General features: G+C 47.3%; 1 protein-coding gene across 1 annotated transcript in view; it reads left to right on the plus strand.

Annotated features, from left to right (window-relative positions):
• Window positions 1-16,711, plus strand: part of ANTXR2 (ANTXR cell adhesion molecule 2) — a 164,626-nt gene that overhangs the window by 26,391 nt on the left and 121,524 nt on the right. The window contains exons 5-7 of the mRNA XM_081020939.1: window positions 231-338; window positions 1,295-1,363; window positions 2,781-2,861. Coding sequence (XP_080877065.1) covers window positions 231-338; window positions 1,295-1,363; window positions 2,781-2,861 — 258 coding nt within the window. The remainder of the gene's footprint in view (window positions 1-230; window positions 339-1,294; window positions 1,364-2,780; window positions 2,862-16,711) is intronic.

Raw genomic sequence — 16,711 nt, forward strand, 5'->3', positions numbered from 1 at the left:
AAAACCCAGCCAAGCAAGGGTTGTGGGTTCAAGCCCCACATAGAGCAAAAGATTCCTGAATCGACTTTGTCTAACTTGGCCTCAGCTTAATGGGCCCTTAGCTCATTAGTTATTATAACTGTTAATAATTTCAACAGCCCACATCTCCTTATCTGAAATGGCTATATTCTTCTTGTCCCAGTTCTCAGCCCCCCAATGACAGTGATAAGCACACATTTTTTGTTTTTCAGGCAAATAAGCAGATCAAGGAGGTCGGAGCCTTGAAGTCAAACAGCATCATCATCGCTCTGACGGATGGACAGTTGCAAGGGTATATACCGCAATATGCAGAAAAAGAGGTGAGTGTTGAATTGAAACTGTGCCTCCTCCTTAGTTCAGTGCTTCCCTTTGTGTTGTTGCTGTTATTTATTAAATTTGTAAAGGAAAAGTTAAAGGACCCCTGGACGGTTAAGTCCAGTCAAAGGCGACTATGGGGTTGTGGCGCTCATCTTGCTTCAGGCTGAGAGAGCCGGCATTTGCCCACAGACAGTTTTCTGGGTCATGTGGCCAGCATGACTAAACCGGTACTGGCACACGGAACACTGTGACAAGTGCCAGGGTGCACAGAAACACCATTTACCTTCCCGCCAGAGCAGTACCTATTTATCTACTTGCACTGGCATGCTTTCAAATTGCTAGGTTGGCAGGAGCCGGGACAGAGCAACAGGAGCTCACCTCGTCGCGGGGATTTGAACTGCTGATCCTCTGATCTTCTGTGGTTTAGACCACAGCGCCTCCCACGTCCCTATACCCTATACCCACAGATCTCAGGGTGGTTCACACGACAAAATCACAAGATAAAAATCACAAAAGACATAATTGAAATGGAAAGAAAAGCAACCCAGTAACCCCCCTCCCCAACACATTTTAAAAGGGCATTGGATCAATCAAAGGCCTCGTTAAAGAGGAACGATTTTGCCTGGCGCCTAAAGGTGTATAATGAAGGTGACAGGCAAGCCTCTCTGGGGAGAGCATTGCACCAATGGGGAGCTGAAAAGGACTGTTCTTGTGTTGCCACCCTCTGAACTTCTTGTGGAGCAGGCACATGAAGAAGGGCCTCAGAAGATGATCTCAGGATCTGGGTAGGTTCGTATGGGGAGAGGTATTGCAGTTCTGAGCTGTTTAATGCTTTATAGGTCAAAACCAGCACTTTGAATTGGGCCCAGAAATGAATTGGTAGCCAATGCCGTCAGACCAGGACCTTGTTATATTCTAGCAAATGCATAAAACTTTTATTGATTTATTTCCATTCAAGGCAGAGCTTGCCAGGGATATGGGAGCAAGAGTCTACTGCGTCGGAGTCCTTGATTTTGACCAAGACCAGGTAGGGGCTATATTACAGGACACCGTGTTGAGACGATAAACAAGTTGCTGGCAATGTTTGAAGATTTACGCACTTCCTTGGTATTGGATACAGCTTCTAGGAGACCTGCCCTGTATATGCAGCAGAATGAAGGCGCAAAATCCTTAGGTTGTCAGTAGGACATACCTATTTTGAATTGTCCCTCCACTTCCCTCCATGTTAAAACACACAAAAACCTTCCTATTCCATCCAGGCCTATGTAGGCAATTACAAAATGCATCCTTCCACAATGTATGTTTTTAACTTGTGTAGATGGATTTTATTGTATGGTGTTATGCTTTATTGCTGTAGGGAGAGCATGAAGCTCTTAATCTCAGGGCTGTGGGTTCAAGCCCCACAATGGGCAAAAGATTCCTGCATCGCTGGGGGTTGGACTAGATGACCCTTGTGGTCCTTTCCAACTCTATGATTCTATGAGGAGCAGCAACAGAAAAGGCCTGTTCTCCTGTTGCTGCCCAGGGACCTCCATTGGAGGCAGGGCACAACTCTACAATTCTACGGTAGATACAGCTACAGCTACAGCTGTAGATGTAGATGTAGATATATATATATGACAAAGCAGTTTGTGTTTGTAGTGAATCTTGCATGTAGGAAAGCATTCAAAACCATGATCCCCCTCCTGCAGGTTGGTACGTCCCATTCTGTCACCTCCTCATTCTGCTGCATGTAGAGGCCAAGTCTGAAGCTACCATCTGCTGCAGGGATGGGGAACTTGTGGCCATCTAAAGGATGGTGATGGACTACAGCCCCCAGAGTCTGAGCCAGCTTGGTTGATGGCCAGGGATGGTGAGAATCATAGTCCAGCAACAGCTGGAGGGCCCCAGGTTATCCACCCCTGTTACACTGAGCCAGGCCATTGGCCAGTCTAACCCAGTGTTGTCTATTCTCATTGGCGGTTGGTCTCTGATGCCTTGGGCAAAGCTTCTCATAGGAAAGACGAGGCACAGATTTGACTTAAATAAATAAATAAATAAAATGAACGTTGTTGGACCAGGACCCAAGGAACAGACATACAGACAGGAGGAAGAGTTGTACACATGGCCAAAGCTTTGCTGTTTTTCTTGGCAGCTGTTACCCCAGCTAAAAATACAAGTTGCTTTTAAGCAACATCTTTCTTTGACTGAGAACAGCTACAAAGAGCAAAAAACAGCCCCATCTTCTTGTGTGGTTCTCCTTCATGCATCCTTCAGTTTGTGACTAGCCATAATGGCTATGTTCTCCCTCCACTGCTGCAGGCAGTAGGCCTCTGAATATCAGTTGCCGTGAACATCTGGTTGGCCACAGTGAAACCAGGATACTGGTCTGTGATGTTTTTTTTTTAAAAGCTGGTTTAGCTGTTCGTATTTTTTTGCCAATGCATTTGTCCTTACTTCCTTAGCTTGAAAGGATAGCTGGTTTTAAGGAGCAAGTCTTCCCAGTCAAGGAAGGATTCCAAGCCCTCCGGGGGATAATTAATTCGGTAAGTATGCTGGAAAGCACATACTGCCTTAATTTTTCATGTACTAAGGTGGTGAAATCGTATTTACTTTTGTGGCATCGTCTTCCATGCGAAATATTAAGCTGCCTGAGCTTTCTCTAGCCTGAGTGCTTTGTTGCAGATTGATGAGGCTTCCACAGATCTGATCTCTCAGGCAGGGATGGCTAAACTGCAACCTTCCAGATGTTTTTGGACTAACACTCCCCATTCTCCCTAAACATTGACCACAGAGGCTGGGGCAGCCTGGGATTTGAAGTCCATCAACACATGTCAATTATCCCTGCTCTAGGAGCTGCTAGGTACTCCATAAGGCCCCAGACTGAATAGAGAGGAGTATTTCTGTCTCGATGGATTGTTGAACTATGGCTCCAGAGTCCAGTGTGAGAATTTCATCCTGCCCAAGTTGGGAGGGAGGAAAAAAAGGATTGCCATGCCACTGAAACTTGCTGCTTCTGTCTGTTGCATAATCCAGGATGAATATGAGAGATCTCCTCCTTTTTATCTTACACAGGCAGCAATAAAAGTGCTAGTGTCAGATGCTGGGTGGTGGTTGCTCGTGAGTAACCAGGCAGGACTCTGACCTGTCTTTTACAGGTTTCATTGTGCAAACTATTTACAGTGCAGATACACACGGTTCATGTCCGTCTTAGTCACTTGCAGAATCCGGGAGTGGCACCTTCTGGTTCCCCCCCCCAACATAAGATCTTAGACACCCCAAACCTCCACCTCCCCTCCTTGCGTTTCACCCCTCTGCGCAAACTGGGCGATGGAAGTGGCGTGTGTGCCTCCTGGCCAACCGGGCTAGGTGAGGCGCTTGGGCTCTCAGCAGCATCTTCGAGCCCTCTCCTTGCTTGGCTGGTCCCTTCCCTCTCTTCTTCACTGGAAGTGTGGCTTTTCCCACCGCTGGACGAGGAACTGCTCTTCAGAAGTTTCTGTGGCTCCCTGTATCCCAACGGCGTCTCTGCCTCCCTCCCCTGTTCCGATGGCAGTCCCCTGACAGCTAGCAGCTTTGCAAAGCTAAGCAGGATCTGGTCCGGTTTCAAACTGAATGGGGGACCGTGTACTGAGATTCCTGCATTGCATAGGGTAGGACTAGGTCCCTTCCAACTCTGCAATTACACTAATGTTGTGGGATGCACCATAGAAGCACTGGAATAGACTCAGCTGGTAGCAACCACAAACTATTGCTTGGTTGTCGGGATGCAAGAAGGCGTGGCTTTTTCATTCTGTTCCGTATTCGTCTTATGTAGCACTGTTTCAATTCCACTGCATTATGCCTTCCATCAAGAACTACGTTATTTGTCTCGCTGTTTGTGGTGAAATGATGTAACTTACACAATTCATGGTGTAAATTACATTGCCAATATGTACTCCACTCCATTCATTTCAGTGCAAAGGAAATGCAATGCATTTTAAAGTTGAGCTCATTGTTCTTCAGTGTCTGAGAGCTAGATTTCTCTAACCAGGGCTTGATTGTCTGTACAACTTCGTGGAATTTACAAGGAAGGTAGAAACTGGCTTGAGAATTTCAACTTTTGGTAGAGTAGCTTCTGCAATGAATGTAAGGTCATGCAAAGTACAGTTGTGCCTTGGTTCTCAAACACCTTGGTACGTCTACATTTTGGCTCCCGAACGCCGAAAACCCGGAAGTGAATGTTCCAGTTTCTGAACATTTTCCGGAAGCCAAACGTCCAGTGCTGCTTCCGCTTGAGTGTGGAAGCTCCTGCAGCCAATTGGAAGCCACGCCTTGGTTTCTGAACGGTTTCAGGAGCCGAAAGGACTTCCGGAACCAATTGTATAAGCAATAATGACTGTATAAGCAACCTTTGCATATGTTTACTCAGTAGATTGTATTTGGCTTCCGCTAGTCATTGGGGGTTGAAGAGCTCTGAAGCTGCAGTCGAAGTGGTCTGGGAGTTCACCAGTCAGTCGATACATGAAAACAAATCCGTTCACATCCAAATATGAGCAAATAGTTGGAACTGGTGCTGTTCTCTGCCTCTGCTTTGGAGACAGTATGCCTCTGAATACCCATTGTCATAAATTGCAAGTGAGGAGAGCCTTCTTGTATGGTGGTCTTGCTTCTGGGCTCCCGGCAGGCCACTGTGAGAACAGGGTGTCGGGATTCACAGAATGCTGTGTGAGATAGTAAGTCTGCAGGTTTGAGTTTGCTAGCTGATGCAATCAGCCAGCAATACTTTCTATGGAAGTGCTGAGTCAGAAAGACTCAGCAGTAATGTGCTGTCAGTTGATTGGCTGTCCTCTGATTAAAAGGGAAACCTGTCCAGCAGTAAGTGTGGTGGTGTAGAAGAGTGTGGTGAGAGAGAGAGAGAGAGAGAAAGGTTTTCTTATTTGCCTTAAGGTACAGCCAGGTACTCTGTTTGACTGTATGAACTGCTTGTGTATTATAGCTTGTAGATATTTGTACATATAGTAAAGGTAAAGGGACCCCTGACCATTAGGTCCAGTCGTAGCCGACACCGGCGTTGTGGTGCTCATCTCGCTTTATTGGCCGAGGGAGCCGGCGTACAGCTTCCGGGTCATGTGGCCAGCATGACTAAGCTGCTTCTGGCGAACCAGAGCAGCGCACTGAAACGCTGTTTACCTTCCCGCCGGAGCGGTACCTATTTATCTACTTGCACTTTGACGTGCTTTCAAACTGCTAGGTTGGCAGGAGCAGGGACTGAGCAATGGGAGCTCACCCCATCACGGGGATTCGAACCGCCGACCTTCTGATTGGCAAGCCCTAGGCTCTGTGGTTTAACCCACAGCGCCACCTGCGTCCCTACTGGCCGCAGTAGTGGCATACATAAATAACCTTTTTCGACACTTGGGAATTTCAGTCTGAATTCTCCCCAACAGAAAGGACTCTGGGTTTTTTGGGGAAAGTCCTTTTAAACATTTTTCTCAATTCGTTATGGATCATTTCCCAATACTCTTTTTCCCTTTTACAAGTCCTCTACATATGCAACCTCTTTGCGTCTCCAGCACTTACCGTATTTTTCGTTCTATAGGACGCACCGGTCCATAGGACGCACCTCGTTTTTTTGGGGGGGAAATGAATAAAAAAAATTATTCCCCCCCCCCGCGGCTGCCGCCCCAAGCCTCGCGTGCTTCGGGCTGCAGGCTACCGCCCCAAGCCTCGCGCTCTCGGCGGGACCTCCCACCGGGCGCGCGAGGCTTGCAGACACTCGCCCGAAGCACGGGGAGCCCTCCGGAGGGCTCCCCGTGCTTCGGGCGACAGACTGCCGCCCCAAGCCTTGCGCGCTCGGCGGGACCTCCTGCCGGGCGCGCAAGGCTTGCAGACACTCGCCCGAAGCAAGGGGAGCCCTCCGGAGGGCTCCCCGTGCTTCGGGCGACAAGCTGCAGCCCCAAGCCTTGCGCGCTGGGCGGGACCTCCTGCCGGGCGCGCAAGGCTTGCAGACACTCGTCCGAAGCACGGGGAGCCCTCCGGAGGGCTCCCCGTGCTTCGGGCGACAAGCTGCAGCCCCAAGCCTTGCGCGCTGGGCGGGACCTCCTGCCGGGCGCGCAAGGCTTGCAGACACTCGCCCGAAGCACGGGGAGCCCTCCGGAGGGCTCCCCGTGCTTCGGGCGACAAGCTGCAGCCCCAAGCCTTGCGCGCTCGGCGGGACCTCCTGCCGGGCGCGCAAGGCTTGCAGACACTCGCCCGAAGCACGGGGAGCCCTCCGGAGGGCTCCCCGTGCTTCGGGCGACAAGCTGCAGCCCCAAGCCTTGCGCGCTGGGCGGGACCTCCTGCCGGGCGCGCAAGGCTTGCAGACACTCGCCCGAAGCACGGGGAGCCCTCCGGAGGGCTCCCCGTGCTTCGGGCGACAAGCTGCAGCCCCAAGCCTTGCGCGCTGGGCGGGACCTTCTGCCGGGCGCGCAAGGCTTGCAGACACTCGCCTGAAGCACGGGGAGCCCTCCGGAGGGCTCCCCGTGCTTCGGGCGACAAGCTGCCGCCCGAAGCCTCGCGCGCTCGGCGGGACCTCCTGCCGGGCGCGCAAGGCTTGCAGACACTCGCCCGAAGCACGGGGAGCCCTCCGGAGGGCTCCCCGTGCTTCGGGCGACAGGCTGCCGCCCCAAGCCTTGCGCGCTGGGCGGGACCTCCTGCCGGGCGCGCAAGGCTTGCAGACACTCGCCCGAAGCATGGGGAGCCCTCCGGAGGGCTCCCCGTGCTTCGGGCGACAGGCTGCTGCCCCAAGCCTCGCGCGCTCGGCGGGACCTCCTGCCGGGCGCGCAAGGCTTGCGGACACTCGCCGGGGCTGCAGGCTGCTGCCTGCAAGCCTTGTGAGCCCGCGGGAACTCCCACCGGGCTTGCAAGGCTTGCGGATAGCTTCCTGAAGCCTGGAGAGCGAGAGGGGTCGGTGCGCACCGATGCCTCTCGCTCTCCAGGCTTCAGCGAAAGCCTGCATTCGCTCCATAGGACGCACACACATTTCCCCTTCATTTTTGGAGGGGAAAAAGTGCGTCCTATGGAGCGAAAAATACGGTACCTGATTCAGTCTTACTGCTTTTCTTTTCTTCTTATGACTTACTTCTGAGATGATATGCATAGGATTTGGCTTGCAAAAAAGAACTGGGACAAAGTTTTAGTGGGTTTCCTCCCCTCCCATAATCACACTATATGTGTTAATTAGCATATAGACGCCAGAATTTCTGTGTTATCACTAACTACTGTGGCTGCTGTTCTGCGTATTCTTCGCTTCATTTCCCTCCTGACCTCACTGTTTGCAATCCCCCATTCCCCTCAAGCCATGCACATATAAACGAGTAACTGAGGATAACACTTTATGCGCCAGAGGAAGCAGGGCTGCGCTCTGCAAAAGCTTATGCCATCATGCATTTGTTAGCCTTTTAAAGTGTCGCAAGCCTCTTGTTTGTTTCGGCTGTGACAGCCTAACAGGGCTGCTCCTCTGGGAATTGTGTAAAGTTAAACAACGTACGAGATCTGTGTGCAATCCTCTTCCGCTATAAGCCTGCCAGTGAACTTTTGCAAGCTTTTCTGGCGCTGTTAACGTCTCCCAACTTTGCAAAGCATCTAAGTGAACGAAAGGCTTGTCAGAATCCATCAATCCGAGAGGGAAGTCTAGTGGCTTAAGAAGAAACGCTGAAGGCAACTTAGTTATCCGATCAGTAATGGTTTACTGATCTAGTTTGGCTGATAATTATCTGGAAGTATGGCTTCCTGAGCAAGCGGAATAAATGCTCTGGCAATGTGAAAATTCAGGGCTCACGAGTGTATAAGTTTCCCTTGCTTTCCTGCAGAGCCATCTTTCATTGCAGATACTATGCCCTTCTAAAAAATGTTCTTTGGAAGCAACCTGCTTAGCCTAAAAGAGAAGTGTAGGAATTGCATGTATATCAGATGCATATCATGAGCATGAATTGTGGGAGGCTGCAATCTATTCTCATTTTTAGGATGCATCAAAATGAGCACAGCCAGTGTGGTGTCCTGGGCAGAATGCTGGGCTTTGACTCAGCTGATTTGGGTTCAAATCCCTGTTTGGCCACAACTTTTGTTAGGCAGAAAGATAATTGACCTGCCTGAGAAAAAGGTGTGGTGGTGGTGGAGAAATGATGTGTAAACCTTGTGAGCTGCTCGGAGGAAGAATGCAATTCAAAAACATTTTTATTTTATTTTTGGCATGGCTTTTTCATGAATAGAGGCAAAGGCCAAACAGTAGTGGTTGGGCGTTTTGTGTGTGTTTCGCAATACGTTTGTTTTGAGAGAAGACTCTCCTTCAAGCATGAAATGTGAACTGGATTTCTAGCTGGGTGGTGGAAGAGCAGGGCTTGCGGCCCTGGTTATTTCCTAGCTCCCGGGACTAGGAAAAGCCAAATAAGTTATGCAAAACATGTGGGATGATCTGCTCTATCCTGTAGGGTGCAACTCTGTGCACATGCAGGTGAAGTATCTCCATAGGGAATGTATATGTATATGTATGTTTTTTATTAGCTTATTATTACAACACAAACACACACAATGAACAGACCTTAAAAAAAATACAGATACAAAACAAATAATAAGCGTATATCCCTATTTCAATTCTTTTTTTTTAAAAAAAATATTTCATTTTAACAATCCAATCACACTGAATGTTCCAAATTATACAAATACATATCAACTAGTCCAAATATTCTGCCTAAATTATAATTTTTTTTGTTGGGTATTTCAATTCTTACTCTTTTCTAATTGGCTTCCTTCGTCCTCAACACGGGTCTAATTTCATATTTGGTAAACTGTTTCTTTCTCATTTCCTTTTCCCTACTTTTCCCTATGTTTTATACTTTCACACCATTTTTTGTTTTGCAGAAATTACTCAAAGCAAGTCCAGGTATTGATTTTAGGACACTGCTTTTTTAGGTAATCTCTATATTTTCCCCATTCTTTTTGGAATTTTTGTTTAGATTGTCCCCTAATTGTATCTGTCATTTTGGCCAATTCAAGGTAGTCAAATAATTTCTCTTGCCACTCTTTTTTTTTTTTGTTGGTACTATCTCTTTTTCCTTTTTTTTTTTTTTTTTTTGCAGTTAAGATTCTTGTTGCTGATGTTGCATACAGGAATATTCTCTTATTTACACTTGCAATGTTGGAGTCTAATATGCCCAGCAGAAAAGCTTCTGGGTTTTTTTATTTATTATAAAGGTTTGTTTAAATATTTTCTTCAGCTCTTCATATGCCATATCCCAGAAGCTCTTAATTTTATTACAGGTCCACCACATGTGTAGCAGCGTCCCCTCTGCTTGATTACACCTCCAACACATTTTGGATTTTGTTTTATATATTTTGAATATTTTGCTAGGTGTTATGTTCCATCTATAAAACATCTTTAGATAATTTTCCTTTATTGCGTCGCCATAGGGAATCTGTTGCGTCTTCACCCTTGTCAGCCACACATTCCTTGCGCTGGGTGTGCTGCTTTGCCATCAGAAGAAATGGCTACATATGCCGATTTTGGTTCCTCTCACTTTCACGCTTCTCCAATCTTAAGTTCATTTTTCCACATTTCCACATCAGTTTGTGATTTCTCCCCCCACCCCCCAAAAAAATTCTGCTGAAAATTCAACTGCACTTTAGTGAGAATTTCTCCTCCTGTATACATTTTTATATGCAATTTTACTAGTTACAAGTTTTAGATAGTGAGTATTATTATTTTTTTAAAGGGACACGGGTGGCGCTGTGGGTTAAACCACAGAGCCTAGGACTTGCCGATCAGAAGGTTGGCAGTTCGAATCTCTGTGACAGGGTGAGCTCCTGTTGCTTGGCCCCAGCTCCTGCCAACCTAGTAGTTCGAAAGCACATCAAAGTTCAAGTAGATAAATAGGTACCGCTCCAGCGGGAAGATAAACAGCGTTTCCGTGTGCTGCTCTGGTTCTCCAGAAGCGGCTTAGTCATGCTGGCCACATGACCCGGAAGCTGTACGCCGGCTCCCTCAGCCAATAAAGCGAGATGAGCGCCACAACCCCAGAGTCGGCCACGACTGGACCTAATGGTCAGGGGTCCCTTTACTTTTTAGTTTTTTTTTAAAAAAAGTTTATTTCAATTGTATTATCTGCTTTAAATTTTGTTATCTTGTCTGGTGTTGCTGAGGTCTAAGGACTAAGGCAAAGAAAGTTGAGTCTGGTCTATGTGCTCAGCTCCATGCAGATCTTGCTTCATTGGGAGAACATCATGGAGAAAGTGGCTTCAGCATGGCTTGTGTGTGTGTGTGTGTGTGTGTGTGGTTTGAAGCAGTTCAGCTCTCTGCATTTGTGGTATCTGCACACATCCTGTTGCTAGGTAGGAGAGCAATCACAGGAAGTGGCCTTGATGTGGGCTGGTGTGTTCGTCATTTTGATGCTTCTGTACAAGCAGCTCAGCTCTCTCCTCGAAGTATCATTTTTCTTCCTCTCTCATCATATACTAGAACCCGGGACCATCCACAGAGGCTGAATAGTGGACAATTCAGGACAGGCAAAAGAAAGCTCTTGTTCACACAGTGCACAGTTAAAACTATGGAATTTCCTTTCACAAGAGGTTGTGATAGCCACCAACTTGGACGCAGTGTTAGAAACTCAGATATCTAAGTTAGGCACCAAATGGCTCCTTGAACCAGGGTTACAGTCGCCCAAAACAGAATGCCTAGTTGCCATTTCGGGGCAGATGTCTCAAAAGTAAGATTTTTCAATGCAACTTTAGGGTTCCTGAAATTTGTTCGGATTGTGCAGATAAAATACAGTGGTACCTCTGGTTGTTAATGGGATCTGTTCCAGAGGCCCGTTCGCAACATTAAAAGAGCACAACCTGAAGTGCCGTATCTGCGCAGGTACGCGATTTGGGGCTTGTGTGCATGCGTGAGCGGCGAAACCTGGAAGTAACCCTTTCCGGTACTTCCGGGTCGCTGCGGGACGTAACCTGAAAGAACGTAACATGAAGCAAACATAACATGAGGTAGGACTGTATCACAGACAGAATTCTACAGGATGTGTGTGAAAACAGCAAAGGTCCGAGGATCCCCAGGCACGCACCTCCAGATGGTGGAGACCTCAGGCGCTATCCTGGCGCCCAGGAAACTTCACTCGGTCCCAGGTGGCTGATAGCCAGGTGCAAAATGTGCCTGGCCAATTTCGGACGCTGCTTGGATACCTTTAAAAGAAGAAGAAGAAGAAGAGTTTGGATTTGATATCCCACTTTATCACTACCCTAAGGAGTCTCAAAGCGGCTAACTTTCTCCTTTCCTTTCCTCCCCCACAACAAACTGTGAGGTGAGTGGGGCTGAGAGACTTCAAAGAAGTGTGACTAGCCCAAGGTCACCCAGCAGCTGCATGTGGAGGAGCGGAGACGCGAACCCGGTTCACCAGATTACAAGTCCACCACTCTTAACCACTATACTACACTGGCTCTCAAAAGAGGATTATACAAAGGAAAAAGCTGCTATGAACTATTAGCCATGACGGCTAGGTTTGCCTTCACTTTCAAAGACAGTACAGTGGTACCTCGGGTAACAGACGCTTCAGGTTACATACGCTTCAGGTTACAGACTCCGCTAACCCAGAAATAGTACCTCGGGTTAAGAACTTTGCTTCAGAATGAGAACAGAAATTGTGCTCCGGTGGCGCGGCAGCAGCAGGAGGCCCATTAGCTAAAGTGGTTGGTACCTCAGGTTTAAGAACAGTTTCAGGTTAAGAATGGACCTCTGGAACGAATTAGGTTCTTAACCTGAGGTACCACTGTGTGCCTCTGAATACCAGTTGTTGAGAGTCACGGCTGGGGAAGAGTGCTCTCGCACTCAGGCCCATCTCATGGGCTTCCCATTGACCGCTATGAGACCAGGAACCTTGACTACATTGGCCTTTGTTCTTATGTTCCCATGTTGAGTGTGGAGAGAGGCTGGGAGAAGTCAAAGCTCTTGTTGCAGTGCAACCTTTGCTGTTTCAAGAGCGATAGAGGTGAACAGCCAGCAGGAGGTTTGCTCCACGTTGCTCTCCATGCTGTGTCAAAACTTTCCTGCCCTGCTGTTTTGTACAATCACCTGCTATCGGTGCAACTAAGCAGAAAACACAGAGGGGGTTTTTCTGTTTCCTTTGCAGGAGGCTAGAAAAGAGAAGTGCCAGCCAGCCGCCGTGTATATGAAGCCTGGCTGCGTGCACCGCTTTTTTTCCTTTGCAAGAACAGAATCCATTTACAGGGAGCATCTGATTACCAATTACGAGCCTCCTTAATAGGAACATTTCCTGCAAGAGGAAGAAATATGCTTGGCTTTGTGTGCTGGGGCAGCCAGGAAGCGAGTCATTAAAAGCTTAAGTGGAAGAAGAAGTTTGGAGGAGAAGGAAGGGAGGCATGAAGTGAGCATGGAGGAAAATTATTCCGATTATATCACTCTCTCCTCTAATCCACACGGATAGCCCAGCGCTGGAGCCGCACTTGCTGTGAGATTTAGAACAAACATGTTAAGAGGTTTCTGCTCATGCAGCTGAAATGCGAGAGGAGCAGGGAGCTACTGGGGAGGTGAGGGGGTGAATGGCTGTGTGGAGTTGTTAAAGGGGCTCAATGGCCCGGAAGGGGAATATTTCTCTGTCCTCCTACCCTTCACTACCGCACAGGGCTTAATTTGACATCCCCTGACATATTACAAATCGTATAATGTCCTGGTGCACAGAGGGCTGCTCCCTAAGTAGCAACTTAACTGATAAGGTCCCAGGTTCTCTCCCTCCCCACCCCTTCCTCTGCTTTCCTCTGCACGGTTTGCCTTATGATTTCGATTTGACTCGTCAGATACCACTAAACTGCTATTGGTTGCATTACATAACTGATACAGTAAACGCTCTTAACAAACTACAAACTCCAGAACATCGCTTTCAGCCTCCGTTCCCCGCTCTTTTTTTTTTTTTTTTAAAAAATATATTTTCACAATTAAACATTATCATCACATAAGTATAAAACGAATAAACCACAACAAATAAAAAATAGAAAATAAAACATTTTCGCACAATATTAAATCCACGTTTTAGGATTACTCAGATCCCTTGACTTCCCTCCATCCCCTCGCCTGGTTCTTTTATATTATCTTAATTTATACATGTCAATAATTTCCTTATCTTTATCTCCAAATTTAAACAGTCTCCTTAATATTACAAGTGGTTTTTTTAAAAAGCCTGCCACTGTACTAACTGCCTTACAATGCTTTTGTAGATATGCAATAAACATTTCCCACTCTGTTCCACACTCCTTATCCCAGTCTCGTCTGCTTCCACTTCACCAAGATTCTTCCAAGCTTCATAGAGGATCGTAGAATTGGAAAGGACCCCGAGGGTCACTGAGTCCAGCTCCCTGCAATCCAGGAATCTTAGCTAAAGCCTGTTCTGGGCCCAGGGGTTAACCCGAGCAACGCGGTCCAGGTCCGGTCCTGAATCCAAGGATTCCATGAGGAGTCAGTCCAACAGGGCCAAGGCAGGAAACCAGGCAAGGACAGCTACAGGATCTAGCATACAGCAATATTGCTCCCACAACCTGGGCTGGGATCCAACAGCCTTTTATCTCTGTCGGGGTAACGGCCGGTCCTGATCCCCAGGTGACTCACTTCCCTGAGAGCCAGTGTGGCGTAGTGGTTAAGAGCGGTAGTCTCGTAATCTGGGGAACCGGGTTCGCATCTCCGCTCCTCCACATGCAGCTGCTGGGTGACCTTGTGCCACTCACACTTCTCTGAAGTCTCTCAGCCCCACTCACCTCACAGAGTGTTTGTTGTGGGGGAGGAAGGGAAAGGAGAATGTTAGCTGCTTTAAGACTCCTGAAGGGGAGTGAAAGGCGGGATATCAAATCCAAACAACTCTTCTTCTTCTTCTTCTTCTTCTTCTTCTTCTTCTTCTTCTTCTGTCTCGCCCGAAGGTGAGCACTCCTCCTGCGAGTACTCAGGTCTCTCCTTCTTTCAGACCTGAGTCTCTGCAGCTCGGGAGACGTTGGTGGGTTACTAGACCCAGGGGCCACCTCAGCCTCCCCTGACCCAACAGGTAGTGGAGCAGCTGTAAGTGGTGGCCCAGCTGAAGGCAACGAGGTAATCCCCCCATCTGGAGCCAGGGCAGGCTCAGGCCCCTAACTCGGCCCAGCTGGTGCTTGTTGCAGGGGAACCTGTACAGACTGGGGCTCTTCAGAATCAGGCCCCAGACTTGGTTCAGATGCCGCCTGAGGCAGAGGATCCTGTGCGGACCAAGACTCCTCTGGTTCCAAGTCCGAGCCCGAGTCCCAGGCCATCACAGAGCCAGGGCTTCCCAAGGTTTGGTTCTGCCATTCCTTACAGAATGCCCCGTTAGCATATACTGAGTGCCTTCCTCTTCAAAGTTAAACAAATACAGTGGTACCTTGGTTCTCAAACTTAATCCATTCCGGAAGTCCGTTCAAAAACCAAAGCGTTCAAAAACCAAGGCATGCTTCCCTTAGAAAGTAACACAAAATGGATTGATCTGTTCCAGACGTTTAAAAACAACCCCTAAAACAAAACATGAATTTTGCTATCTTACGAGACCATTGGTCCATAAAATGAAAGCAATAAACAATGTGCTGTACTATAAAATAAATAAAACAGCATTGTAGATGATGAAAACTAAAATTATTTTTTTTCTTACCTGCACTGATAGTCTTTGTTTGGATGGGGGGCTTTTATCCATTTCTGCAGTCACACAATCAATCAATCAATCAATCAATCAATCGCTGAACTGGGATCCACACAATCACAAAAACAAATTAACTGAAAAAGCCTCAAAACAAAAACCACAAAATAAATAGAAAAACAAAAGCACCAAATATAAGCTCCAAATATCACCTCAGAACACTGCAATTGGAAACGGAAGGCTTCAATTACAATGGGAGGACGCAAATTAGCAGCGCAACAGGAAACACAGGGGGATGAAAAATGGAGCATGTTCTGCTTCCGAAAAAACGTTTGAAAACCGAAACATCTGGTTTTGCAGTGTTCGGGTTCCAAGTTGTTCATGAACTAAGCTGTTCAAAAACTGAGGTACCACTGTACAACCATCCAGGCTTTAACCAAGAGGTGGGAAATCTGTGACTCTCTGCAATCTGTTGGACCACAGCTACCATTGTCTCTAACCATTGGCTATGATAGCTGGAGCTGATGGTAGTTTGAGTCCAACAATATATGGGGAGTCAAATGTTCCCCACCTTGCTTTAGCTCCTGTGTCGGTTCCCCTCCCCTCTAGCATTTCAGCAGTTAAGCACTGGGTTGCAGCCTTTCCTTGTTTATCCTCCAGGCATGCCTCTGTCTTAGCTGTGTTCCATAGAGCTTCTCTCTAGACTTATTGATCCAGAGTCAGACCTGCTTGGAATCATTCCTGCCTGGGCCACATTTCAGTCTGCAAGGAAACCTGCTAACTCTCCTGTCCTTCTTCAGAGTCTTGCCAAAACATGCACACGCGCACGCGCGCGCGCGCACACACACACACACACAACCAGTTCTAAAATTGAGGAGTGAAGCTTTCAATCTGATCAGACTGTCATTCTGTACTTTCATATCATAGACTTATCAGGGCAGTGTACGATGTTAAAACATAAAACACCCTTAAAAACCTAAAAAGTGACTGGCAAATTGAAAATGAAACAGCTGCAAAGACCTGCTGGTTTGTTGGGGGCTGATTCTTAGACCTTTTGCATATAAAAGCATGCAGTTTACCGCTCGGCTGCAGTTCCCTATTCCGCTTAGAAACATCTTTTTGCAAAAGCTGTCACAGCAAAGTAGCGCCGTAAAGTTATGTTTATTGTTTTTAGTTTGTAAAATCTATATACTGCTTTTAAAAAAAATCAAAGTTGTTTACAAAAAGAATAAAACAATAACATTGTCAATGAAAAAAACGGCTATTTGAAATGTTCAAAATATAAAATTAGCGAGAAGCTAAAACCAGATCAAAGCATGCCAGCATTCTAAATATCCGGATTGGCTTGCCCTAAACAAAAATGTATTTAGAAGGCACCAAAAATAATACAGTGCCAGATGTCAAGTGGCAGGGAGTTCCAAGGTGTGGATGCTGCCGCACTAAACGGTTGATTTTGTACAAATGTGGAACGAGTGGCACCTGTAAGAGTCCTAGCTCTGCACTGTCACATATTTTTGCAAAACAGCTCTTTATCAGTTCCTCTTTTCCCCTCCCTTTAAAGCACACTTCTCTTTTAAATTGTTCTTTTTTTGTGGTTTCCTAAACCGGGTTCTATTGGCCTGCTTTGCACGACATGGTAAGTGAAACCATGTGCAAAATGGCAGGCTCCCAGAAGGGAGCTCACAGACTCTTTGCTCCTTCTTCCCCGGTCGATTTTTGTTGTTTCCACTTGTGTTGAGTCTTAGATT

Source organism: Podarcis pityusensis (genome assembly GCF_964106645.2).
Source record: "Podarcis pityusensis genome assembly, chromosome: 9".
Lineage (NCBI taxonomy): Eukaryota > Metazoa > Chordata > Lepidosauria > Squamata > Lacertidae > Podarcis > Podarcis pityusensis.